General features: G+C 39.4%; 1 protein-coding gene across 2 annotated transcripts in view; it reads left to right on the top strand.

Annotated features, from left to right (window-relative positions):
• Positions 1–441: 441 nt before the first annotated feature.
• The window catches only part of epas1b (endothelial PAS domain protein 1b), a 51,840-nt gene continuing 26,481 nt past the window's right edge, over positions 442–25,800 (top strand). Inside the window, exons 1-3 of one of the 2 annotated variants that reach the window (XM_031726642.2) lie at positions 442–660; positions 784–853; positions 23,477–23,667. In XM_031726642.2, the coding sequence (XP_031582502.1) occupies positions 828–853; positions 23,477–23,667 (217 nt within the window). In that variant the 5' untranslated portion in view covers positions 442–660; positions 784–827. Of the gene's footprint in view, positions 854–23,476; positions 23,668–25,800 lie in introns of both variants that reach the window. The other variant, XM_031726641.2, reaches the window with a different exon arrangement.

The following is a 25,800-nucleotide window of genomic DNA, read 5'->3' as shown; positions in this document are numbered from 1 at the left end:
TTCGCCTAGAAAGGTCACACAAGTAGTTAAACTGTGCCTTTAAAGAAACAGAACTAGGATACACTTTTAAAGAGTTAAAACTCACTTTTGAGACAATCTGATCCTGTGTGTTTATGATATAAAGATAAATTCTCAGAACAGTTGTAATCATGGTTTCATGTAAAGCTTCATAAGCTTACATTAAAGTGAGAGGTGACTACATTATACTTCTAGTCTGGTTACTGTAGGCTAGTTTTTAGGCCAAAAAGCGACTTTATCTACAGATTGTCTGCACTGGAGCTTTATAACGTCCTCACCTGTAGGAATAAGATCAGCGGTAAGGAGTTCAGCGGCCACAGTGAGAGGGGCGGGGCTGAATAAAGGGGCGGGGTGGTCTCCCGGTGGCGTTTCCAGCCAATCAGCTGTTCGGGACTGAGCTTCAGCTGAGCCTCAGGTCAGAGGCAGAGCAGCTCTGGGAGTTTGCATATCAGCAAGCGAAGAAAAGTTTTGACAAGCGGACCTGCGGGCGGCTTCTGTCAGCAGCAGCTCAGCGTTCAGCCTGTGTGGAGTCTTTTCTCAGCGGGTGAGAGGTTGTACAATCCTCGGCAGTGTTCTGAGACTGTACGGCCCCAATCCCCCAGCTCAATCACCGCCAGCCTGGACTAACTGAACGCTTCACAGGTTTAATGACTTCATCTGTCAGCGGGCTCCTTGTGACCTGCGCACTTCGGTCTTAAACCTGCTTTTTTCTCGTCTCCCTATTTTTTTTAATATAATTTTTTTTTTTTTTTTTTTACTCTAAAGTTGGACTTTACTCAAGACTGTCGTGGAAACAGCATTGCGAAAATATGACAGCCGATAAGGAGAAAAAGAGGTAAGAGATACTGGATTCACTCCTCTCCTTCAGCCTCTCTGCGGTTTTAATTGCCTTCCGCTTGGATGTGACTTTATTAATTCGCGGCTTTAATAACATAGACTGTTTATTTAGTGCAGAAATTGCCTGACATTTGGCTGCTGTGGCACAGAGAGGGACCTGTTGCTGCAGTGCTGCATGTGACTTGGCCTAGCTTTGCGCTCTGTGCTTGTTTGGAAGGCAGCGACAGGCGGTGGTTTCACACAGCTTTAATCTTAGCATTGCATTAATTCTGATGCACCGGGGCTGGAAGGTAAGTGGCCGGTTTAGCCTGTAACTGAACTGAGCTTTTGTTTTGGAACTGAGCTGCCGATTGTTAATGGCTTTAACCACACTTGATTTGGGTTTCACTGCGAGGAGCCGCATTCACATTGAATTGTGCATATTTTAAAACCCCGAATGAACTTTAAAGGACTTTAAAATACTTTCTAAATATATTCAAATTTGAAATTTAATGCCATTTCTGATCTGCTTCTCGCTCATTCTAAGGTTAAACCACACTGCTGACTAATTTCCACATTAAGTGGTCCTGTAAACAAATCATTAACTTTTAAAAAATTATGTGTGTGTAAATACCTCTATAGGGGCTCGCTGTTGAAATGCACAACACTTGTGATCTTTTTAAATGGAAGTTCTTTTCTTCATATGAAATTTCATTTTTCTTGCATAATTAAACCCACATAAAACACTTTGATCCTGCACACAGGATGCAGAGCAGACAGAGAAAAGGCTCAACTTGCATGCAAAGTAGCAGCTTACTATAGAAGAGTACATGTCATTATAAATGTATAAATATTAACAAGATCTACATGGAGTTTTGAACAAGTAGTAACAAGAGGGGAAAAAAAGACACCACGCATTTTTTTTTCTTTTTTGAGTAAGGCCGCACTTTCTAGAGAGAATCCAAGCTCTTAACCTTTAACCTCCTTTTAACAGAAGTCGGGCATCAGTAAAGGATAATCAGTCATTACAGCAGATATCAGACTGCCTGATCAGGAAAGTTCTAGACCTGCAGATATATTGCGGTACCTTGCTGTGAGAGTGCTTTCCTGCACAGGAAAGTACTCTAACCACCTGATGTTTAGCCAAAATCTCAAAAACTGTTGCTGATATTTGGCGGCATGATTGGCAGCATTTGTAGAGCTGTAACATCTTTTTTTTTCTTAACTTAGTCACAGACACAGCAGATAATCTTGTCCTGTAACCAGTTTGTCAAACAGGAGGTAATTATGCATGTTTCATCTAGGTCAGTGTATCCCAGCACTGATCTGACCAAGGCCTGGATACTGCATGTTTTCTACAGTGAAGTTGTTTATAATTTGGCTCTACAACTAATTATGTATTGTATTATTTCAGGTTTCTTCAGTTTCCCTGGCTTTATTCCTTTTTTTTTCTGGTTGTTAATTGTTCATCGGTAGCCATGAAGCCTCAGGCTTAATCTTGTGTAATAATGCTTTACTGGTCTCAGCCTGTCTCGGTTTGTGTGGTCACAACAGCCCGTTTAGCTTTAACATCTTACCTGTGGGAAATTCTAAATTAGGTTTCCTGCTTGATTCCTGGTGAGAGCGTGAAATGATGCTCAACTTAACATTTAATTAAGAGATTCCCAGAGATTTTCTGCAAATTAATCTTTCACACTACCTGGAGAAGAAAACTGATTTCAACCAGTGCAGCTGTTTTTGCTTGACACCTGCTTGTATGTCCAGTGCACCTCTGACTCTTTTCTCTGACTCTTGTCTGTCAGATCAAGCCTAAAGGTGAACAAAGCAGGGGACTAAGGCAGGATAACTGTGCCAGGGGTGAAAACATTCAGAGAAAGAGGGAGAAAATGACTTGGGGAGATGGAAAGTGAGATGAGTATAGGGGCATTTCCTCTGACTGGTCAACGCCTCGGTGCTCCCACTGAAGACCTATCGGCCATTTTAGGGAAAGGGATCTCTGCAAGTGTGTCTCTGTCAGGCTGCACATGAAAAGCGTGTGTGTGTGTGTGTAAGTGTGTGAGAGTTCACTGGTGTTTGTCCTCTCGCTGGTGTGCTCTGTGTATGTGTGTGTTTGTCTTTGTGTCACACAGTAGTATGTTGTCACTGCTGCTGCCTGGAAGTCATAATTGGTTTGATAAGTTTTGATTCATGACAGCTGCCAGTGTTTATTTGAGATGCGGTGTCTCTCACTGGTTTTATTAATAATACTCATGTGGATGTGATGAACTGACTTCTTGTCCAGCAGGCACATATTTTCTGTATCCTGATACACAAAAAGATTTTAGAAGATTTTCATCACTGAGCCACTGATTTTTCTTTATAAGTTGGTGTGTATGTCTTTTTTCTTCCATGAACAAGCCCAACATGTTCATGGAAGAAGGAAAATGAACAAACTGTCAGATATAGTCTGCAAATGGGGAAAATAATAATAAGTGTTTTTTAATAACTGACTAATCATTTACATTTCTGCAGTTGGAACTTTAAAGGCAAATATTCAAATATTTGATGGGTTGGGACTTCATCATTAACTGAAAATAAAAAAAAAAAAATGTATAAGCCAACAAATAGTACAAGACTTGATGAGGGGAAAAAGTAGTGATTTCACACTGTAGTTGAACCCTCTTGTCTCCTGCATGTACTATCTTGGGTCTTTTGGATCAAGCTTCCACCTTATGCGGGCTTTGCCTTTTTTTTTTTTTTTTTTTTTTTTTTTTTTTTTTGTTTGGAAGATGTTTTGTCAGAGAGAAAATGCATTCCCCTTGAAGCAAAACTGAGAATGCAGTAAAGCAAAATGGGAGGAAACGGGGTACTTTTTAGGTTTTTCTACATTACCATTACAAGTTTCGGCAAGTTAAAGCAGTCGCACAAATTCTTAGAAAAACAGAAAAAACGTAATCGGATAAATCGGTTCATAAGAAAGGAAAAAAAAAAAAGTTCAAACTAAAGGCACAAATAAATTCAGGATAGCCTCTCAGCAGTACCTTTTCACAAGAGCCTGAAAAGAAGAGCCCGAACATGTTACAAGAATCTTGAACTGGGTGGAAAACGTCTGATAAAGTCTGTGTGCTTAAGGCCAGCTTTGTGTCTTGTCATCCACTGAGTCAATGCTGATTTGAACTGTCACTGCAATCTTTTCTGAGTTTTGATGATATTAGTTGCTGGTAGAGTTACCACACCTTTTCTGATTTGGAGCAAAGAAACACTTCCTGAGTTTGTATAAGCAGCCAGCAGTGCTCCCAAAACCCCAAAATGTCCTCCAGGCAAGCTGAAATTCCCAAAATAACAATGACTGCAAGGGTGTCAGCCATAGATCAGTGGGAAAGGAAAGCTCTTATTTTTGAAATATATCGTATATTTTGTGTTATAAATAATATGAACATAATTTTGTTGCGACAATAATTTGGATTTTGTTACTTGTTGAGTTAAGATGATGATTATTACAATGGTATAAGTCCAAGTCACCTGATCTGTTATATTCTTACATCTGTGTCACGTTCCCATCATGAAATTTTCCTGTTATGTTAGAGTGACTACTATAATCTGCAATAACTTTCAATTTTTTCTCCATCATTCAAGCCAAAGAATCATCACTGTAATGCTTTGTAGCTTTCTTTTATTCATTTCTTAGACCCGAGTGTTTACATTGCTCAACTGGATTCACAAGTAGTGCTATTTTACTAGTATTTTTCCTTGTTATGTATAACAGTGGTTGACATAGTGTACACTTGTTTGTTTACTTTGGTCTGTAACAACTTCAGAAAGCCGTTACCACAACCTGACTCCGTAATACACCAGCAGCGTTTGTCACGCTACTGAATACATTGAATAGCTTCTTTTTTTCCCTTTTTTTTTTTTTTTTTTTTTTTTTTTAACATGTTGGTCTACTGATACCAGAAATAAGCTGTGGGCTTGTGAGGAACTCCTCTCGCTTCTTTCAGCATGTGATCCCATTGGAAACAATGCTCAAAGGTCAGAGTCCAGGGCAGCTGCCAGGCAGATATACATTACATGACTGCTGAGAGATTGGGCCATTCGGGTGTATTTTCTGTCTCTTTGGAGGACATTTTACCGTTATCATAATTGGTTGGGGCGTAGCTGTATATTCTGGCAATAACAAAATTGGCCTATTTAAATTGTGGATGTTAAAAAAATATATATTAAGAACTGCAAAAAGAGGCTATACCTTCTCATAGCAGTTTCGAGGTATAAAACTTTTGCATTTATTGAGGAGATGATTTGGTTTTAATTCTAGGAGAAAAAACAACTAGTAGTCATGTGCATGTTAAGTCATCTTAACAAGAACCAATTTTTATCATGTCTTTGAAGTGTTTATATGAGAGCTGTTGTTTGTTTGTTTTTTCTGATCTCCACACCAAAAAATAGCTGAATGAATTTAAGACATTTAATGACTTTGAGTTTAGTTTCTCTTAATGACTGTTTTACAGATGGTACATACTAAGCAGTGTAACTGTAACCTTTCACTCACTCCAAAGACTCAAAGGGAAAATGTCTGAAAAGTTTTTCTTTTTGTGGGAATATATGCTGAGCTAAAATCACTTTATTTTATGGACCGCAAGTAGCCCAGTTTAAACCTCAGACCAGTTGAACTGTAATAACTTTAAAAAAAAAATGCCTCCAATTTTTCCCTGTTTGTCTTAAGAGGTACATATGGAAAACATTGACATTTAATGAACCATCCATTTATAAAATATATGAGCCGGCTGAAATGACTTTGTAAAAACAAGAGTAATTTAAACAACTTATCGTAAATCAAAGACGCAGGTCGTCACAGCGGCCACAGGTCGTGTTTGTTTTTTCCTGTCAGGAGGCTGTAAAACTTCTGGTTTGGACGAAATTAACAAGCAACAGTTTTATGATTTGCTCCAAGTATAACCTGCAACTTGATTCTTAGAATAATATATAATGAAAAGTGTAAAATGCAGTTTTGATGCAGTGGGCTGGACTCTACCTTGGTGATCTGACATTAGGCAGTGTTAATGCTTGCTGAATAATTCTGGCAGCTTGTTTGACCTGTCAGCGCTGCAGTGCTTTTAGTTTGAACTGCTCACAAGAATTTCCATCATATTGGTCATATTGAGCCTTATCCTGAGTGGTGTTGTTGCTGTGGAGCGACTAGTTTAAAAGCCTGATTTGTGTTTTTAATTATCTCCTAAACGCACCAGTTTGGCAACATATTCTTGCTGTTGTTACATCTTTGTGTCTTGCTTTCTTATGCTCACCCACGGGAAGGAGAGGGGAGGGGAGGGGAGGGTGAGGGAGGTGAACAAGTTGCCAAAGACAAGACAGAGAGCACACAAAAGGGAGGACAGAAACTTGTTAAACAAGACAGTGAGATAATCAAGTGGATGCAAAGGTGATATAGATGAGCGTAAATCAATGAGGCATTTAAAGACCAATGAGTAAAGTGCAGAAGGAGCAGCTGTGGCGTTGCGTCAGATTACAGAAGCCCGTCAACTCAGTGCCTCCCATCCTCGCAGCGCTCCACAGTGGGCCGAGGGCTTGGTTGGCACGGAGCCTTCATGCCTCTTTTGTGTGCTAACCTCGGGCAAACCCGGCCTCCCGACACTACCCAAACATCACGCCACTTACAGAAGGCACGCAACCTGCCCACTGCAAGACAGAGGAGAGCAAGGAGAGAGGGTGAAGCCCAAATGCTTGAAATTGGAGCTTGTTTGTTGTATTCAGAGATGGGTAGTGATTAAGTACATTAACTCAAGTAGAGTGCTTTAGTGAGGTTTGAGACTCGGGATCTCGATCCTCACAGTTCTTTAAAATATTTCATATTGGGAACAATATGTCTAAAATCTATCTTCCTTACCGCTCAGGCTAAAGAAGGAAAGCTTTACTTTTCCTAAGAAAAAGTTTGGAACTCATGTAAATGCAAAATTTATGAAGACATCTGGATTTATTGTTTCAGCACAAGTTTTAAGGGCCTCAAGTGGCAACTAGACAAACTGCAGTTTTCGCCTTTATTTCCAGCTCCAGAGGCTGTCGACTTTTCTTTTGCCCAGCTGACACCTTGGATGTGCGTTATGAGCAACGCAACCAAAATGTGAGGCCGAACAAGTACGTGTTGCATAAAAGATTACTAACAGTTGCTGAACAGTTAATCAGTTTTGTTTTTTGTTATTTTTGTTTGGTTCTTTTTAAGTTGTGTTGGGATTTCCCAAAATAGTTTTCCCAGAGTGTGACAAAGCTGGAAACTTGACCTTAAATAATACTAATGTTACACTTTTGGTTTGATGACTTACAAGAAGCGCCTCTTAACAACTCGCAATGATTCCCAGACCTCATCTGAACTTTGTCTTCAGTATCAAGTATGGGCAGAATTTATTGCTTCCCTTAAGAAGGGGGGGGTGCTACTACAGCACACTACAAGGAGCTCGCCGGCTCTGCCATTGTGAGTTATTTTCAGTTAAAATCTGAATAAACAAACAAAAGCTTTGTACCAGCAGCAACATTAGAAGACACTTCAGTCTGTTTGTCAGTTTTTGAGTCTCTGTGGTTAGGAATGTGTCCACTGTTTGTGTTTGTCAAGCTCTTATTCAGTGTTTTACTCGGGGTAAACAATTTGAGAGGAAGATGAGGACTGAAACAATAGAGCCCAAACAAAAAGAGAGACTAAAGCGAGGTAGAGCGAGTGAAAGATTGAGTGGGGAGAGAGAGAGGCTTGGGGTTATTAAGTAGCAAAGTGATACAGACACAGCTACGCTACATTTGCCAGCTGTGTGACTCGTGAGTGATTCTTTCTGGGTGAACGGTTTTAAGCGAGCCCGCTGCTTCTCCTGCTGCTGCTGCTGCTTATGAACAGCAGTGGACCTGAGGCTTTAGAGGCATGTGTAGATTGAGAAAGAGGCGGCTGGCCAACAGCTATTTAACACATCAGCGCTGAGAGCACTTACAGAGCAGGAAGGACACAGAATTTAAAAGTTAATAAAAGTCCATGTCAGTTACTTTGCAGCAACGGGTGTGAATTTATTTCATTTTTTCTATACAGTGCTGTGAATTGAGTGGGAATGCCTGTGAGCTGAATGCTTGTTTTACTTTGTTGCTTTTTACTGAACATGATCTTATTGACACAAGCTGTTTTTACACATGACCCACGGAAAATGCTGGGAGAATCAGTTCAGAATTATCTGAAGGTTTTTCTTTCTCACATGTATCACGCCGCAGGGGATGGTTTGTGTCAGACGTGTTCTCACTACTGGAAGCGCGCTGGTTTGGTTTAGCTGAGGGAGCTGCCTGAGTAAAGGAGGACAATGATGAGCACTCGCCTGCTGTGAATTCACTGGACAGCTTTTAAAAAACTTGGAACGATCAGCATGGCACAGGCTTGGTAAAAGGGAACTGGTTGTTTTTATTTTTTAAATGATTAAAAATTAGAGTTGTTTTCTTTATAAGTACTCAGATCGTTGGAACGGTTGTTGTTTTTGGCTCTCATAACCAGCAGTTAAATGAGAAAACTCATCAACCATGATTAGACATAAAACGATCAACTTCATCTGCAGATTTTTAGTGTTGGGGAATTTTTCACAAACACTCGGAGTGTTTAAACAAATTAAAGAGCACTAAAGATTGCACTTCTTTCTGTAATTAAACTGGACGTTTCTTCAGCTAGAGATGCAGTCTGTGAGTGAGTGCATCAATAAGCTGTAAATATCAAGCATTAAATAAAGAAAGAAGGTTTTTGTTTTCAATGGCAAGAAGAGCTCAAAAGTGAGTGTGTGCAATAAACAAATGGGTAAACCTGAGACCCTGCTGACTGCTGAGGGCCCTGGTCAGCCGTACGTACAGTCCAGCGTCCCATTTGGCCATCAGACCCTTGCGCAGTGAGGGGGAAACAGCAGGGGAGGCGAGGAGTCGGTCTGGGAAACCTCTCTACATCTTTCCATTGTTATTTTTATCTCATTCATTCTCACCCGCCTACGCTACCTCCTCCTGTCTTTAACCTCTTTCTTTTTTGCTTTTCACTCATATCACATTGTCTCACATTTATTCTGGACTCCCGACAGCGCTGTTTACCCCGCTCACTTTGTTGTTGTTGCCACAGCCTCCCCCCCACACTTTTGTTCTTTGCCTCTCCTGCTTCTCCACATTCTCCTCTTTTTCAGAACTGTGTCTCCTTGCCATTTCCTTTTTCCCGTCCACCAGCTCCCCTTCTTCCTTTTCCTCTGCTACCAAATTGGCTGGGATCCACGATCCACTGTATGTCACCTGGCTGAGCTCCATCTCCCTGTAGACTTCCCCTGTTTCATCTCAAGAGTGACTGTGAAATGTTTGCTCTTCGAAGTCTGAAGCTGGACATAGAAAGTTGTTTGCAGAAGGGATTTTGCTTTTATTACAAATTTCTGAAACTCATCGTAAATAACTGCAGCCACATTTTCCTTAACTTTAAAGATGCCCTGTGGAGTTATATTGTAAACATATTTGTATTTCCCACAAAAAACACAAGTAAAAGTCCATGTAGTGAGAGGTCAGGGTGGAAGGATATGTCAGCAAAACAGGGAATTTTTAAAAGGGGTGACCGCTGTTGTTCTATTTCACACTGAAACATCTGCTTGACTGTAACCATTCCATATCCGCAGCCTTGTTTCTGTTATTGTAACCAATGATAAAGTTCCCTTAACTTTAACAAAAGAGTCATTTTAACCACACTGCATAACGAATGGATGCATGCTCCTTAAACACAGTGCTGCTGCATAACATTTATGCATTTACATTTATTCAAGTGTTCATGTTGAAGACTTGTACATATGCATCTACAATTTCACCTCACACTTGCTCTTAAAGGAAACCTCACCCTCTGTAAAGTGACCTGAGTTTCATGTTGGGGGGTCATCAGTGCTGATGAGAGCTATATCTCCAGTTAAGACTCTTATCCCACATTTCCACATTAACCAGTTTATGCACCAATCATCTTCCAGGATCAGGACATCAATATAGAGTTCTACTGTCATGTCCACAGGTGTCTAAGAGAGAATAGTCAGCACAAACTACCTTAGATTTGGTGTATCGTTGTATGTGAGCAGATGCAGTGGAAAAATGGTCTTCAGTGACCACCAACATCCATTGTGCAGATTTGCATGTCAGAACAGAACGTATGTGCACAAAGAGATGGCCTCATAGGGAGATCAGCCTAATATAAATCCGATTAGACTATTTCTTTTTATGGGGATTTTTTGATCACACCTCATGCACTCATTAAAAGCAAACACAGAAAAAGCCTCCACATGCTCCCTCATGCTTCACTGTTCTGGAGCTTTAGAGCCCATTCACAAAAGTCTGAAGTCCAGACACTGTCCTCTTAGTCTAGTGGAATACAATGCACTTTAGCAAAAGTCACTTTGCAGTGCTCTGTAAGATTATATACATTTTTTAAATTCACAGTGGAGTTTATGCTGTTTTTAATAAAAAAAAAAAAAATTCAGGGAAACTGGTGTATCTCACCAGAACAACAGTTGTCATTTTTTCACTTTTACTCATTTGAAAAGTTTTTGTGTTGAAGATTACTGTTTCCTTTTTTTGTTTCCCCCTCCTGTGTGTTAAAAGCTTTTTCAGCTCTCTCTGCACTTTTACTGTTCAAGGTGAATTTGGAAAATGGGACCAGAGGTCAAGAGCCGATAACCAGGACGGAACAGTAAATCAGGGCTTGGTGTTGACCTTCACCTGGTGCATTTTTTTCTGCCAGAAAAACATTTTGCAAACACTTAAAAAAAAAAAAAAGCCCCAAAATGAGTTTCACAGCTTTTGAAGTCAAGTAAACTTGACTTGACTTTACAACTATGTCAGAAACTTCAGTGAAAGCAATAATAAAGTGAAAACCACACTTACATTCCTCCTGTAATCCTGTCCCTGTAATCCTGTAGTAGTCATTCCTCTGTTCATTCTGTTTGCGTTTAAAAACATGCAAAGTAAAGACAGTCTGTTTTCTCCTTACGTTCTCTTTTTAATCATATCTCTTTATCTTGCTTCAGAAACTTTGAGTAATCAAACAGTGTTAACATTGCTAGGAACTGGATTTTCTTCAGTTTTTCCATGTGAGACCCTTAAACCACAAATACTACAGATTTACCCACTAAAGCTTCTCTCAGGTGCCATCTGTAGCTGCCCCACCAGATTAATTTAGTCAGCTGTCAGCTCATCCCTTTTCATCTGCAGTTATAATAAGAAAATAGATCGCATACCAAACTTTTTAGTGCTCTACTGATTTAAGTGTTTAAGTTATTGATTGCTGTTGTTGTAAATGTGTTGGTTCTATGGAGCCATGAACAAGACTCCTGTAGTAGTTAATCACTTCAGGTCGGCTGATATCTCATCAGCGGCCAATAATTCAGATCACCTGGGGAAAGACTTTGTTCATCATGACTAAGGGTGCTTCCCCCCCCGACAGATTTTTTATTTTTATTTTTAATAACAGCAAAACGTCAGTACAGTCACAACCAAACAGCGAGCAGCATCATATTACAAAGCATGCATACCTTACTCCACCGTACTGATTCTATAGTAAGAAACAAACACTGTAGGTGTATTTATATAATAACCGTTTCCTGTACTTTATTGTAATTTAACAGAGCACTTACTCTCATGTACAACAGCAGTTTCTTACTGTAAAATAGTACAATTCACTGTGTAAAATGACATTGTTAACATAGTTATTGTGATTATATAGAACACGAATTAAAACATAAATTAGGTCTTGGAGAATCTGGATACAGTAACAATGACAATAAAAAAAGATGGCAACAAAATAACCCATTAATTTTAAAATTTTCAAACTTTTTTTCAACTTTCTCTGATGACCTGAAATAAATGATTTTGTAAGGTGCCTGAACTCACCATGTAAATCTTCGTACTTTTACTTTTAGTTTGGTTTCTCGAGCTGAATGTTTAGATTTGTGCCATTCAGCTCATTTGGTATTCTCAGCAGGGTTTCTAGTCTGGTCAGCTGACCTCCTTCGCACCACCTGTGGCCTCCCTCTCTTTCTCCTTTTCCCTTTCTCCATCCCCTCTGTGCCTCTTTCAATCAGCCAGTCTATCCCAACCATCAGCGTGCTGTGGGCGGGTTTGTTTGTGCCAGAGTGTGTGTGTGTGTGTGTGTGTGTGTGTGTGTGTGTGTGTGTGTGTGTGTGTGTGTGTGTGTGTGTGTGTGTGTTGCTCTCTTTCATGGACTATCAGAATCATCAGCAATCTCCTGCATCGTTCTTCCCCTGATTGAGGCGAAGTCGGGGCCCATGTCTGGGATAGCTGTTTGTTCACCCGTGTGTCTGTGTGTGCGTGTGCGTGTGCGCGCAGGCGTTTGGCTGTGTTTCCAGAACTTGATGTTCCTTAGGATCACAGATTAGCCAGTACTGTATTGTTGCTCTGTGTTTGTTCGGCGAGGCGCCACAACTACAGGAAGACCCACTGTAAGCAAGGAAAGGTGTGTGTGTGTGTGTGTGTCTGCTTAGTTGTTTGTGTGTGTATTATGGGTGTGGGCAGGCCTTTTCTGAATCTAGACCACCTTTATAGTGGAAAGCAGCATGTTTTCCATAAATATAATCTAAAAATATGCAAGCAGGATTGTGATTAAAACTAAAGGAGCACTTCAACATTCTTGAAAGTACACTTAAAAAAATAAATAAAAGTGCCAGTATGCCTGTGTGAGACTCCCTTTTGCCCGGGGAAATAAATGACTAAGAAATATAATAATAATAATGATAATGATAATAATGATAATGATGATGATAATGATAATAATTTTGTAACATTTCTCCAAAGACTACTTCATCAGTTATAGTTTTAGTAACACACTAAAAAAAATACTTGGTCACTTTTAAATCCATTAGTCTCTCTCTTCTGATTGATCAACATAATATATTTTTGTTGTTTAAATAAAGATTAATTACACATCGTTAAATAATGAAAATTCAATTTAATTTTAAAATCAGAACAATATATATATATTTTTTTTAATTCAGACCAAAGACAGACATGTAAACAGCGTACTTTTCAGCAAAGCTGCGCACAACAAGACTTCATCTAGTTCACACTTCATCTAGTTTGAGCGGAATTGATAGCGATCTTCATACAGCTGTACTGATCTTTAAAGAAGAGGTGAAGGAATGGTACAAAAGTTCAAGCCTCAGAGTCAACGAAATCTGTCGATCTGTACTCGGCGAGAGTGATGGAAATGACAACAAACTGATTAGAACATTTTTAGTTACTGGGCAAAAGAGCAAATGGTCCATGAAGCACACTCACATGCGCACACACACACACTAACACAGCCTGACACCTGCTCTGGTTACAGGATCTGTTTCCTATAAGCACCTTTTGGCTTGTTATCACAACAATCACAGCAGGAGTCGGGACCTGTTTTCTGGGCATTTGTCTCCATGTGTTCATGTGTTTATGCGGATGCTTGTTGAACAACCTGGAGATTCAATCCAGAACTTGAATAACAAACTCATAGATTAGTGTCTCTTTCAGCACCTGCATGTTGTAGTTTCTGTTGTCAACAGAAAGACACATCTCCCAGACACCAGGAATATATTTATATTTCTATATATTTCAGTATATTTCACTTTAAGTAATGATTTGGGAGGTTAAATGGTACCAATATGACTGCAGAGTGTTTGTATGACACTGTATACCTCTGTTTATGTACATGAACATATTAAAGCCTCTTTAATTACTGTGGCAGTGACTTTAGCTATTTAGGGCAAAGTCAAGATTAAACAGAATTCCAGTCTACACTTCAGAAATATTAGATCAGAAAACAAGTGAACGACACTCATGTTTCCAGACCAAACAGGTTACTCATGTAACCCACATTTCTGCCCCGAACAGCCAGGTGAAGACAATTTTTCTTTTTTCTTTTTTGTTGTGTCTTTACATAAGTCATGAATCATAAACTTGCAATGAGCTCGTGTCTTTTAAACTCGGCTTACTCAGCTTAAAGGCTTTTGTGGAATTCTTTTCGCCTGCTGTTGATGCGTTTAACTCCAGCTGTATCTGTTTGCATCTTTTAAGTGATGGAAACCTCGGCCTTGTTGTAATAACACACCATTACATTATGTCCAAAGAATGGGCATTGATGTTCTGTGTAAGCAAAAATAAAGAAATAAATGTGTAACTAGATGAAAGTTTTCCATGCTTAAATGGAAGATTTGCCTTATTTTTTTTTTTTTAAATTAAAAAAGGAGGACTTCTTTAAAGCTTAATTTCACTTGCAGTGTGTGTGTGTGTGTGTGTGTGTGTGTGTGTGTGTGTGTGTAATTCTTACGCTTATACCTGTACATGAATCTACATAAGATTAATTTTCATACATTGGTGCATGAGATATGATGCAGTGTAGGATCACCCTGAACACCACACTCTCTATCTGCTCATGTTTGAATGCAGATCTGAACAGATGAAGCTTTGTGCTGTGCAGACAGAGAGGGCTGCAGGGGAAAACTGTATTAACGGCCTCATTACTGCCAGCAGAGAGGGGAACAGACACAATATGTCTGAGAGCAGCAGCAGCAGCAGCAGCAGCAGCTCTGCCCTCTTTGTTTTTGTTTGTTTTTGTTCAGATTAGGCCTGAAAATAATCTCGCGACTGGGCAACATGTGAGTGTGCGTGCACATGTTCCTCCTCACGCTCCAGGCTGCAGGCGTCCAATGGCAAGTTAATCGCAGCGAGAGTACCAAAAGTGATTGAAAAAAGCTTGCGGGTAAGGGGGACGAAAAAAAAATGAATGAGGAACGAGGGTGTGGAGCTGTTGTACCACATTCAGATTTCAGGTTTGCTTTCCAAGTAGCAACGCTTCAGGTTGAAAAACATCTGGCTCTGCTGCATTGTTCGAATCCGAAGCTGCCTGTCGGGTGAGCTCATAATTCTGAGTGATGCTTGTAAAACGATTTGAGAGCCAAGTGAAAGTTATAAACACGAGTTACAGCAAATTTGGTCATTTGAAGTCTATTCAATAAAACTGTCTTTATTGCAAGCAAGTGTGGATCTGTTAGATGACAAATTACTGCCAGTGCCAAATGATTTATAGATGATGTTTTTTTTCATTTTAAAAACCATTAAAAGTCATTTTAAAAATACACAAGTTAATTCAATCAAAATAGACATGATTTGTATTCTACTATTCTATTTCACTGTGATTAATTTTATTTCCTCCACTTTACCACTGTTTTGATTAGTGTTACGCTGCTGTCAGTTAAAGTAATGACTTCTTGCTGATATATGGAAGGAGGAAAATGCAATTTGAGGTTCTGAAACTTTTTAAGAAGCGCTGAGAAAACAGAAAAATAAAAGTAGAGTACGTATGATAAATTTTAAAAAGTAGTTGCCGCACAAGCTATTCTGTCCTCACATCCCACTGACCAGAAACAATGACTGAATGACTAGTCACACCACAGTCCTAGATAGTATTTTAAGCACAAGGTTGCAGCTAACCAATAATTTAGGTATTAGTTCGTCTGATAATTATATTCTAAAAAAATTCAGATTACCTAGAGAATATAGAAGTGTTGTATTTGAAGCTGAAGAAGCCGGCGCCATTTAATCTTGAAAAATAGTCTCTGATTTATTGATATCATTGATACCATTACCAATTGTGCTTATAGGCCAATTCGTCTATTGATTCCCCTATTTACTCCTTTTCTGCTGTTTTGTGTGTCGAGGGGAGGAGGGTAAATTTAAGAAGCTGCTTTCTTATCTGTGTATGAACAATGTGCAAACAGAGTAGGATAAACGGCCTGCATGTGCAAACGCTCCCCTGCTGTGAGTTTGACATCATTATTTTGCAATGTGAGTGAAACAGAAAATATGCTGAGACAGATTTAAAAGAATTGGCTCAACTGGTTTTCGGAATGACAAAACCATGTGACAAAGGTAATTGGCGCCAAAAGCTTCCAAGCAAGTGTTGCATCTGAACACAACACAGAGTACTGGTGAGTGTGAGAGGCTGCCGAGTTGCATAAAATGACGTCTGCTTCAGTGGCGACGACTTGACCACAACTTCCAGTTAAGTCACAACTACTGCAAGCAAACAAAGGAAAGTTGATGGCCTTGCAGGTATGAAAATACCGTGGTATAAAGGTTGGCTTTTCCATGGACTGAGTATCTCTGAGTGGTATCTGCTGCTAAAGTACTATTTCCATCTTCAGCCTTTCAACCACAATTAGTATTGTCACACTCAGGGCTCTACATTCAGTGTGAGTCACTCTCTCGCTCTCTGCCTCTCGTGTTTGTGTATGTGAGAGGCCTTTTGCGTGTACCTGAGCATGTGACTGGCTGTGGTTTAGAGTGACAATCTCACTTCTCTCGCAGAGGTTTCAGAATTCCAGATATGTGTTTTCTACTTGTTTTAATACCCAGATCCCACACCACATCGCCCTCTTAGAGAGCAGATACAGACGAAACCAAATCATCTGTTCCATCACAAACGCAACGCAAACAGAAATCCTTTTGGAGCTACTCAAACCACGTTTGCGTGAGTGCTTGATGATTAAAATAGCTGGTGACCCGCATCTCCCCCCCTCAGCTTAGGTTGCAACTCTCATAGGCCTTTTTAAAAGCAGCTTTTAGATGTGCCAATGAATCGGAGCAGAACAAAGAATGTTATCTCCGCGTTTTACATCATTTTCTGGCAAGAATAGAAGTCGGAGCTGAAACTTGTGGGATGTTTTCATTTCAGAAGCTTCGACTTTCCAGGGCTTGATTCATGTTTTGGCCTGAGGTTAGTGAGTGTGCTGTTTCGGGTTTTTCTGTTAGGTGTGTTTTAGCTTTCAAAATAGTATTTATGACTGTAGCACTGACGGGTTATTACTGTCAGCTTGCTGGAGGTCACCTTGCTGTACATGTATGTGTGCCTATATATTGTGGTTGTGAGTTTAGTGTGTCATTCTGAAGTGGCAGAAACTTGTGGTGTGTTGGTTTGTGGTATGTTTAACCTCTGGCTTGTTTGCTTTAGTGTGCATAGCCCAAGGTTAAAAGATGAGGCCCTGCCAGTAGGAGCTGAGAGGATGGCACAAACGGTATAAAATATTAATCTGTCCTTTAGTAGCCTTTTAAGTGTTTTTCATGATGTTTGATCTAACTTTTTGGGATGAGCTGAGAGTCTGAGGAGGGCAGCGACTGGCTGATCCTACAGAATTTTCCACATGGCTTGATTGCATGAACTCGGTACCCTCTGCTGCCAGACTGTTATGTCTTCTCAAATATGCGTCTGTATCGAGCAGCAACTACCAACTACCTTTTTTCCTTTTTTTTTTTTTAATGCAGCATCTCAAACTGTATCAAAACAAGACAAAACATACAAACTGCAGCAATGCAAAGGCAAGTCTGAGCAGGTACTGTAGGTCGAAGACTTTCTTTTTAAATAAATGTATCAGATCTGGAGTCCTGCATGAGTAAGGTGCAAAGTCTAAGAGCTGGGGTTAACCCTAAAAAGAGATGGAGCAAACAGGAAAGACCTCATTTACCTCCATTTACCAATCTGGGTCAGTATCTAAGCCACTTCAAATTTGAGCAGTCACTTTCAATGTCCAGAAATCAGGCTTCAGAAGAGGAAACTTCCTGTCTCAAAGTGAGGCAATTTCACACAAGAACTTGAGATAGTATTGAGTAAATTTGGTTGGCAAATTGTCCAATATGGCCCTCTCTCTTAAGACGAGACGCTCCACTTGATGTATTTTCACTACTGGAACAACAATTCGCTCAGGACTCACAGACGTCACATTGTAAAGCACTTTGTAAGCATTTATATAGTTCAGTAGGAGTGCTTTATGGTCTGAAATGGATGTGATGCATTTGTGTCAATACTGTCATAAATGCATTGTGCTTTAACCCGAGCCATGATTGCAAACTTAGTCATGTAGTTTTACTGCCTAAATGTATTCAAACAATGACATAAAGGAAGGTAAAAAAAACCCAAAACAAAACATATACATATATAATAAACATAAGTGGAAAATAATTGAATATGAGGTATCCGACAAGACCCTTTTCTTCTAGTTTGAGGATGTGTGACTGCAATATCAGCCACGCCACATATCTCCTACTGCTTTTTTTGGGTGTGTAGGGTTTTATCTTTGCTTGTGTCAGAAAGAGCACTTTGGGAGTACCCCTTGTATTAAATGCTTTAAAAAACGGCATTACGTGATTACCAGCATTGGTTTTGTTTGATTTGAATCATTTAAGCACAAGTTGAAATAAATCTGTCATACCAGATTCATCTTTTACTGCAGGTCAAAGTGAACACATTTTTTGCAGTAAATCGTTGTGGGAACGATTTGAGGAATGAAGGAAAGAGAAGGTAGGAAGAAGAAAAATACTGGAAATGTTTTAAAGTTTTACTTGAGTAGATGCGCCTGACCTTTAACCTCTGGTATGCACATGCACGCACAGGTGGGTGCGTGTGTGCGTGCACGTTTGTGAATATGAGCGAGGGGTCAGTGAGTACATCAGAAGGCTGCAATGCCTTGGTGAAGCGCTGTGACTCCCATTGTTTTCTGTACTGAAACAGTCTGCTGGGATCTTCAGCAACAATGGCCCTGGACAATCAAAGAGTGGCACACCACACACACACACACACACACACACACACACACACACACACACACACACACACACAAAGACACAAAGACAAAGACAAAAGAACACACACATTCACACATCAAGGAGCTAGTTGAAGTTAGCTCTTTCAGTTGGCTTGATTGAGTGGAAGCAGTCTGCTGTCTGCTGGCTCATCAGTAATGAGACTTTGGGTGACTGACAGTCGGGGTTAATGAGTTTAAACCTCAGAGAGACGAGCAGGGAGACGCACTGATGGGACATACACTCGATGAGATAAGATAATGGTGCTTCTGTGCTCTGCCTTTCCTGTTAATTGTATGCTATCTTGTCCTTAATGCATGTTTGCATGTTGGATTTTCTAGTTTGTGCGTTTTGTGGACTCCAGATTTTGGCTGGAGGGAAAAGTTTAATTTTGAAATGCGAACCACTGAAAACGCTCTTGCTTTGTGTTTAGGTAAAAGAGATGATTTAGTCCTGTTTTTGTTTAAAAAAATAAAAAAATAAAAAAATAATCTTGTGGTCTGTTAAAAGGAGGGGTTTTGTCTCTGGAGCATAAGCAGATATAAGGAATTAACATTATGGCCATTTAACAGAAGTGCAAATTAAATCAGAAATACTATAAATTTATGTTATAAACTTTCTAGAATTTGTTTTAGTTAAATTACAAAAAATAAAATAATCTATGATTATTTACTTTTGGCAGTTTTTGCTCTCCATAGAAACAATGTTGTGACAAAATAATTCTGATAATAGAAAATAAAAAGCCAATTTACCCTTTTTATTTCTACTTTGATTTTGGATATATATTTTCAAAACATTTATTTACATAAATTGATAAATATACATCATAGTGACCTTTTGTTAATGCATAAGCATTTATGTCTTGTAGTCTCCAGTGGGAAGGTCATGGACACATTCAGCACCTGTTGAGTATTATCATAACTTAGTTTTTCTGAAGTATCCCTTCATTGCAGCACAACAGAAGCCAGTTTTGGCAGTACACTTAATCACAAAGGGTCATGAGGGTGAACTCCACATGTTTGATTTGGCAGATTGTTTTGTTTTTTAAATAATTTTTTACCCTGGATGCCCTTCCTGAGGCAAAGGGATATGTGTCATCGAGCCAGGGCTCATGGAAATGTGAAAACCACTCAATACACATGCAAAGGTAGCAAGTGTTTTTCACCAAGAGTCATCTAAAGTATCTTAAATAAAGTGTAAGCTGAATATTGGAAACCAGTAATATATTGAAATCTATGAGAGTCAGTAAAAACACTTTTAAAAGCCCTACAATGTCCTAAAACAGCAGTGATCCCACCCCCATCAGAGTTCCTTCACCGAGACTGTAAATCTGATCCAAGTGGTGATAAAATGTCCTCCTATATGTACTTGCCGCTGTATGAAATAATGTAAACACGTCCACGACTGCCATTTGTCCTGGCATTTAGCTGCTGTGTTGTGTAAAGCATCGGTATGCACAACGGTTGAATGGTTCAATGTACACTTTCTATATGGGCATGCAGGAAGGTCTTTCTCCAGTTTCCCATGACGTTTTCTGCTGTTCGACCTTAGCAACAAAACACTTCTTTAGTCATCTCACTTGGTTCAGTATTTCATCAGGTGTTTAATTTGGCACTTTATTCTCTTATCTCAGTGGGTTTTAAGTCTCAGCTTCAGAAGAGATCTTATACGGTGTGAAGGCGTCTGGCTTCTTTACCTTTTAACCTTGGTGCCAAAATATTTGTTTCTTCTGCACTGTTACATTTTTTTTCTGGCCCTGCATGTTGCAGTTCTGCCACAGATGTGATCAAGTCTGATAAACCACGTCACCACTGACAAGGGGGCATGTGAAGTTCAGCGGAGCTTCACCTCGTCTGTTGTGGTTTGTAAAGTTATCTTTTCCGTAGAGCCTGCTCACAGATCTGAGGGTAAAAAAGCTCTTTGTTCACAGCACTTTTTTTTTTGTGTTTTTTTTTGTTGTTTTGTTTTTTAAATTTAACCTGTTTTTGGCTCTTGTTAAAGAACAAAATGCTCAATTTAAATCTGTATGAGAAAGGTCCCACTTAATTGTATTGGAACTTTTATTTTAGTTAGCTTTTTTTTTTCTGCATTTTTAGGATGGAGATTTTAAAAATGTTTGTCTTGTTACTTAAGAAATTTTAAAGTAAATTTTGTTACTTAAAAAAAACGAATTAAAAGCTGTTTTACCTGAGAATTGATATCCCAAAGCCAAGCTAATACACTTTTATGAACTTAAGTTGCAGATACCTGCTTTTTAATGCCCAAATAAAGTACTACACCACCAGAACTGGAGCCAAGACTTTATAGATGGGTATTTCTACAATAAACTACAATAAACAAGCAAAAGAGAGTATAAGCCTTAAAAAAATTTTAACGAATAAATTAGAAAAACAAAAAAAGTCTTCTATTAAGTAATTCTAAAGGGAGTAAACTGCTATACAGATGAAAACTGATTTTTGTAACAGACTCTAAATAATATGAAAGTCTATGGCAATTGTCTCTTTTGGAGTCATCCTCAGGTGGTTGAGTGAGAAACTGCAGTAACTGCAAAAACCCCCCAGAACTATGCTGTATTCTGCTGTGTATCCATATTGGTCACGGTCCTATTTATAGTGACACCTGTTGCATAATCATGCTGTTCCTGTCCAGGTATTTCTGCAGAGGTGATTCAGTGGATTTAAATGGTGCATGATGAGTCTGGTATTATGATGTTACCACGGTTTTATTATTCCATCCAGCAGCATTCTTCTATCAGTTTCTTCTCCTGCTGCTGTTGCTTTGCAGCTTTTTCATATAAATCTGAACGCTGTTGCGCAACCTTACCAGTCACACGTTGTGCAGACGGTATACAGTGACTAAGAGTTGAATTTGAGCATACGAGGGAGCCCAGATAAAGCCAAACTCCACGTGTGATGTCCTAATATGGATTGTTGTGCTGCTCTCTTGGATCAGCGATTAAGCTAGGACTGTTTGTCTATTTGAGCTTTCACGTCCAAATCTGATGCATTTCTTTTTCAGAGCCCGGAGCCAAAAAAAGAAACCATATCCATGGAAAATTACCCCGAGTTCTGCTTGCTGACATAATTTGGCCCGCTCTTGTGTAGGCTTTGTTGGCAGCATTTTTGCTATAGTTTGACCGCCATGAAAAGATTTTCAGATTGCAATTTGATTGTTGAAGTAAATGCTTTTCTCTTGGAACCTTGGTGCTGTGAGCAAAAGCTCTCTCCCTCAAACAACAAATGCATTAACCAGAGGAAATTAAAATAATCACCTGCCTACACGTCTTTAAGCAGGTTGCCAATTTAAATGTTATTTTTAAAGACCAATTTACATCTATTAAAACCCATTTCCCTCGCATGGAACACAGACTCCAAACATGCTGCATCATCCTCCTGTTGGCAAAGTTCAAATTGAATTTTGCTCAATAGGTTTCACTAAATCTAAATACGAATGAGAAAGTTGAACAAAAATATGCATGAAAGTGGACACAGGAGGTGAATGAGTTACCAGTGGGATGGTTATTTTTAAGATATTATAATTGTTCTTTTAACATCAAGTGCAAAAAGTTGAGAAAAGCCAGTCTTTAGTTGGTTAGGGACTGAATTTTAGTGAGTATTCAAATCAGAAGCCAGGATGAACATCTTTTATAACAAGTTTAATGCATTTTTTTCACATTTCACTTTTTTCTCATAAAATGATCTTTTAATTTCAGAAAATGGATTGAATGCTAAGTTTTCATTTTAATTACAACACAAGTAAAAAGATTAGGGATTGTGTTGTGATGAGTTTTGAAGTGTGCTGTTTCAGCGAGTACATATGTGTGTTTGTCATAGATATACAGTGTTTGCGTTAATGGCCTGGTGACTGATCTCTTCATGCAGGAAGTGAAGGAAATGGTGTCGCGTCATAAGTTATTGTTTTCTTATCTCTAAATACATCTTTTTCGTGTTCCTTCTGTAGTTCTGCCTTGCAGTGTCTTTACTCGTTATACAAGTTATTTCTTTCCATTACACGGAAACCGTTTCTGCAACTTAAACCAGCCGGACTGCCCACTGCTGAACTGAACTGGCTTTCTGCTTTATCTCAAACAGGGATGTCCCCTTCTGTACTGACAGACACTGATAGGCTTTGAAGCGATACCAAAAGCAGGAGCTGCTGAGGTGTTTGTTTCTGTGTATGACGGTCAATAACTGATGTCAAGCTCACACAAAGTGAAATTCAGGTTCAATCGTAGTCCTTTAAGAAGCAAGTCTTGGTGCCTGGGTCGTTATCTTATAGCCGCTCTCTAAATGAATACATTATTTAGGACATAAAAGCTACATGTGTGGAATTGCCAACCGAGCCTGATTTAAAAACTGCTTAATAGGTTTGCAACAGCATAAGATTTAACAAAAATTGGTGCCATTTTTGAATACTGAATATGTTTGCGTAACTTTATCAAAAAAGTGAATTCATGTGTACTGGGTTGCAAAAACAAAGGCAGCACAATAACATTTCTACAGCTCTTTTTGTTGTATCATTGATGTGAATTTCTGATATTGCTGATATCTCCACATGGCCCAATTTGTTTCTGATGTGGAAATATGTAAGTCCTCATTTTTCAGGGGGGAAAAAAAAGAGCAATTATTGTACCTCAGGGCTGCAGAAAAGCTTTATAAACCAACCACTTCTTTGTATTTATACTGAATGATGCATTGTATTCGAACTTGTGAGCGAACCCCTTTGAAACGGGCACATTTGGTGCTTGTCGAATCACATGGGGATTTATGAGATTGGTTTCTTTATACTGTGGTGTGCCGGCAGCAAGGTCAAGTAGGAAATTTTAAAGACCCCAGACAGTGAGTGCATTCATGGAAGATTAACTGCTGAACGATACAGAAGAACCTGAAATATAATTATTAACGAAGACCGACTGTGTCATTAAGCAAACTGACTTCCAGAGTAACCGTATGATTATGTGTCATTGTTCATGTTTAAATGACCATTTGCCCGTCTGTGTTTTGTGGCGCAGGAGCAGCTCAGAGAGACGTAAGGAGAAGTCTCGCGATGCAGCGCGCTGCAGGCGCAGCAAAGAGACGGAGGTGTTCTACGAGCTGGCCCACCAGCTGCCTTTACCCCACAGCGTCAGCGCTCACCTGGACAAGGCATCCATCATGAGGCTCGCTATCAGCTTCCTCCGTACACGCAAGCTGCTCGCCATAAGTACGAACACTACACCACAGGCAGATACACACAGACGCACACAAATATGCAAATGGGTGACAAATTAAAGGGGGAAATAGAAACTCCTGTCTTGGGTTCAGTTATGAACATAGTCATATGCATGTCTGTAGCATGTCTTTTATCCTGTCTTCCTCCTCTCACCCCAATCGGTCAAAGCAGATGGCTCCGCCCCTCCCTGAACCTGGTTCTGCTGGAGGTTTCTTCCTGTTAAAAGGGAGTTTTTCCTTCCCACTATCGCCAAAGTGCTTGCTCATTGGGGGTCATGTGACTGTTGGAATTTTCTCTGTATGTATTATTGTAGGGTCTACCTTACAATATAAAGCACCTTGAGGCAACTTTTGTTGCCACCAATGCTGTGGTTGGTCTTTGCTGTCAAATATGTACGATTTTGGTCCTCCAGACAGGACTCACTACCTCTAGGAGAACCGAATGAACTTGGGAGAATTGGCCATCCCGTCAGTAGAGTTCTTAGTGTGTCAATACCAAGGTGCTCTGAAGATGTTCTTACAGCACATCAGCTCTTTACCAAGACCATATGTATTTTTTCCTTTAATTTGTCACACACCTCTAAATGCAAATCGGTGCAAGCTTCCGTGCAGTGAATGTTAATTCGTTAAACAAAGGGGAAAAAATGCAAACGGCAGACCGCCTCCCTCCAGCAGCTTCTTTGACGTGTTATCACAGATTTGTGTGTGTGTGTGTGTGTGTGTGTGTGTGTGTGTGTGTGTGTGTGTGTGTGTGTGTGTGTGTGTGTGTGTGTGTGTGTGTGTGTGTGTGTGTGTGTGTGTGTGTGTGTGTGTGTGTGTGTGTGTGTGTGTGTCTGTTGCTATGTCGAGTTGTCCAGTAAAGCAGGAAAGTATTTGCTGGCGTCTTTCTTTGCACTTCTCCTCCTTCCTCTCGTCTTAGTTAAAATTAGAAGCTGAGGAAGCTTGACAAAGAATCAGACCTATTGTTCTAGAATTCCTCCACTGCGTCCGTGTCTCGAAGTGAGATCAGAGAATCACCAAATTTAACAACCAATGTCAATTGTCAGCACTGCAGCTTGTTAAAAAAAATGTTTATTTTTCCTTAATAGAGCTAGAAAACTTGAGTTCACACAGGGGAGGAGGTAGTAAAGTGAGCTTTTAACCTTTGACACCTGTATGCTGGTAAACTTCCCCATGATATCTTTAAAGTCAAAGCTGTTTGTGCACAGATGAGCAATATTCAGGTTGTTGCTGATTTAAATTACTGTCTTAGTTTTTGTTTTTTGTTTTATTGACTGTATCATTATAACACATGGAGGAGAAAAAAAATGTTGGCATGTAATTTAAATAATTCCTATCATTCACACTTTGTGAGCTGACCTGATTTATAATTTCTTTTAGAACCATTTTTATAGCAATTAATAAAAGCTGTCAGCTCTACGACACCATTGTAATAAAACACAGGAAAGCACTGTGATTAATGCCTTAGCTTAAACTTATCTGTAAATCTTTACACTGCCATTAGTCTATTCTTATGTAACTTTTGATTTGTCTATTTATTGCTCTTTATTTATAATTGACTACTTTCATTGTTCGCAGAGGAAATAGCCATGTATTCAACCAGTGCTTCCTTAAATAACAATGATCACTACTTCCCATTTCTTCTTTGTAGACGGTCATTAATCTGTACATTAATGTGTCGTTTCTTTATTCATTTAGCAGTTCAAGTAGTTTTAAGGATTTTAAAGCGCACAAATTACACAAATTAAATCTATGCTTGATAAAGATGTAGAATATGGGCTGAGTTTCCACTAAAAAAAGAACAATTAATCAGGGTGTTTTACAAAGATAGGAAAAAAAAAAAAAAGCAATCCAGCAGCACATTCGTCGTGCGTTTTGCCCGAGGTTAAAAGGTTGGTTAACCACAAAAAGAGATAAAAATGCAAATGGTTTCAGTTTCAAATTCCAAGATTTTGAGATATCCACCTGTAAAACATCTGCCTCCATCCAAACACAATGGTAGCTACTGAAACTTTCTCAAAGCACTCAAAAGCAGGGTTCAAAAGTAATTTGGGTGACACAACCAATTTAGGGTAATTAACATTTCCTGAAATTCCAGTAGCGGTTGTCAGACGTGCTCGCATAG

Source organism: Oreochromis aureus, linkage group 13 (genome assembly GCF_013358895.1).
Source record: "Oreochromis aureus strain Israel breed Guangdong linkage group 13, ZZ_aureus, whole genome shotgun sequence".
In the NCBI taxonomy this organism is placed as follows: Eukaryota; Metazoa; Chordata; class Actinopteri; order Cichliformes; family Cichlidae; genus Oreochromis; species Oreochromis aureus.
Note: the sequence above shows the minus strand (reverse complement) of the source record. Positions and strands in the feature narration are given on the sequence as shown.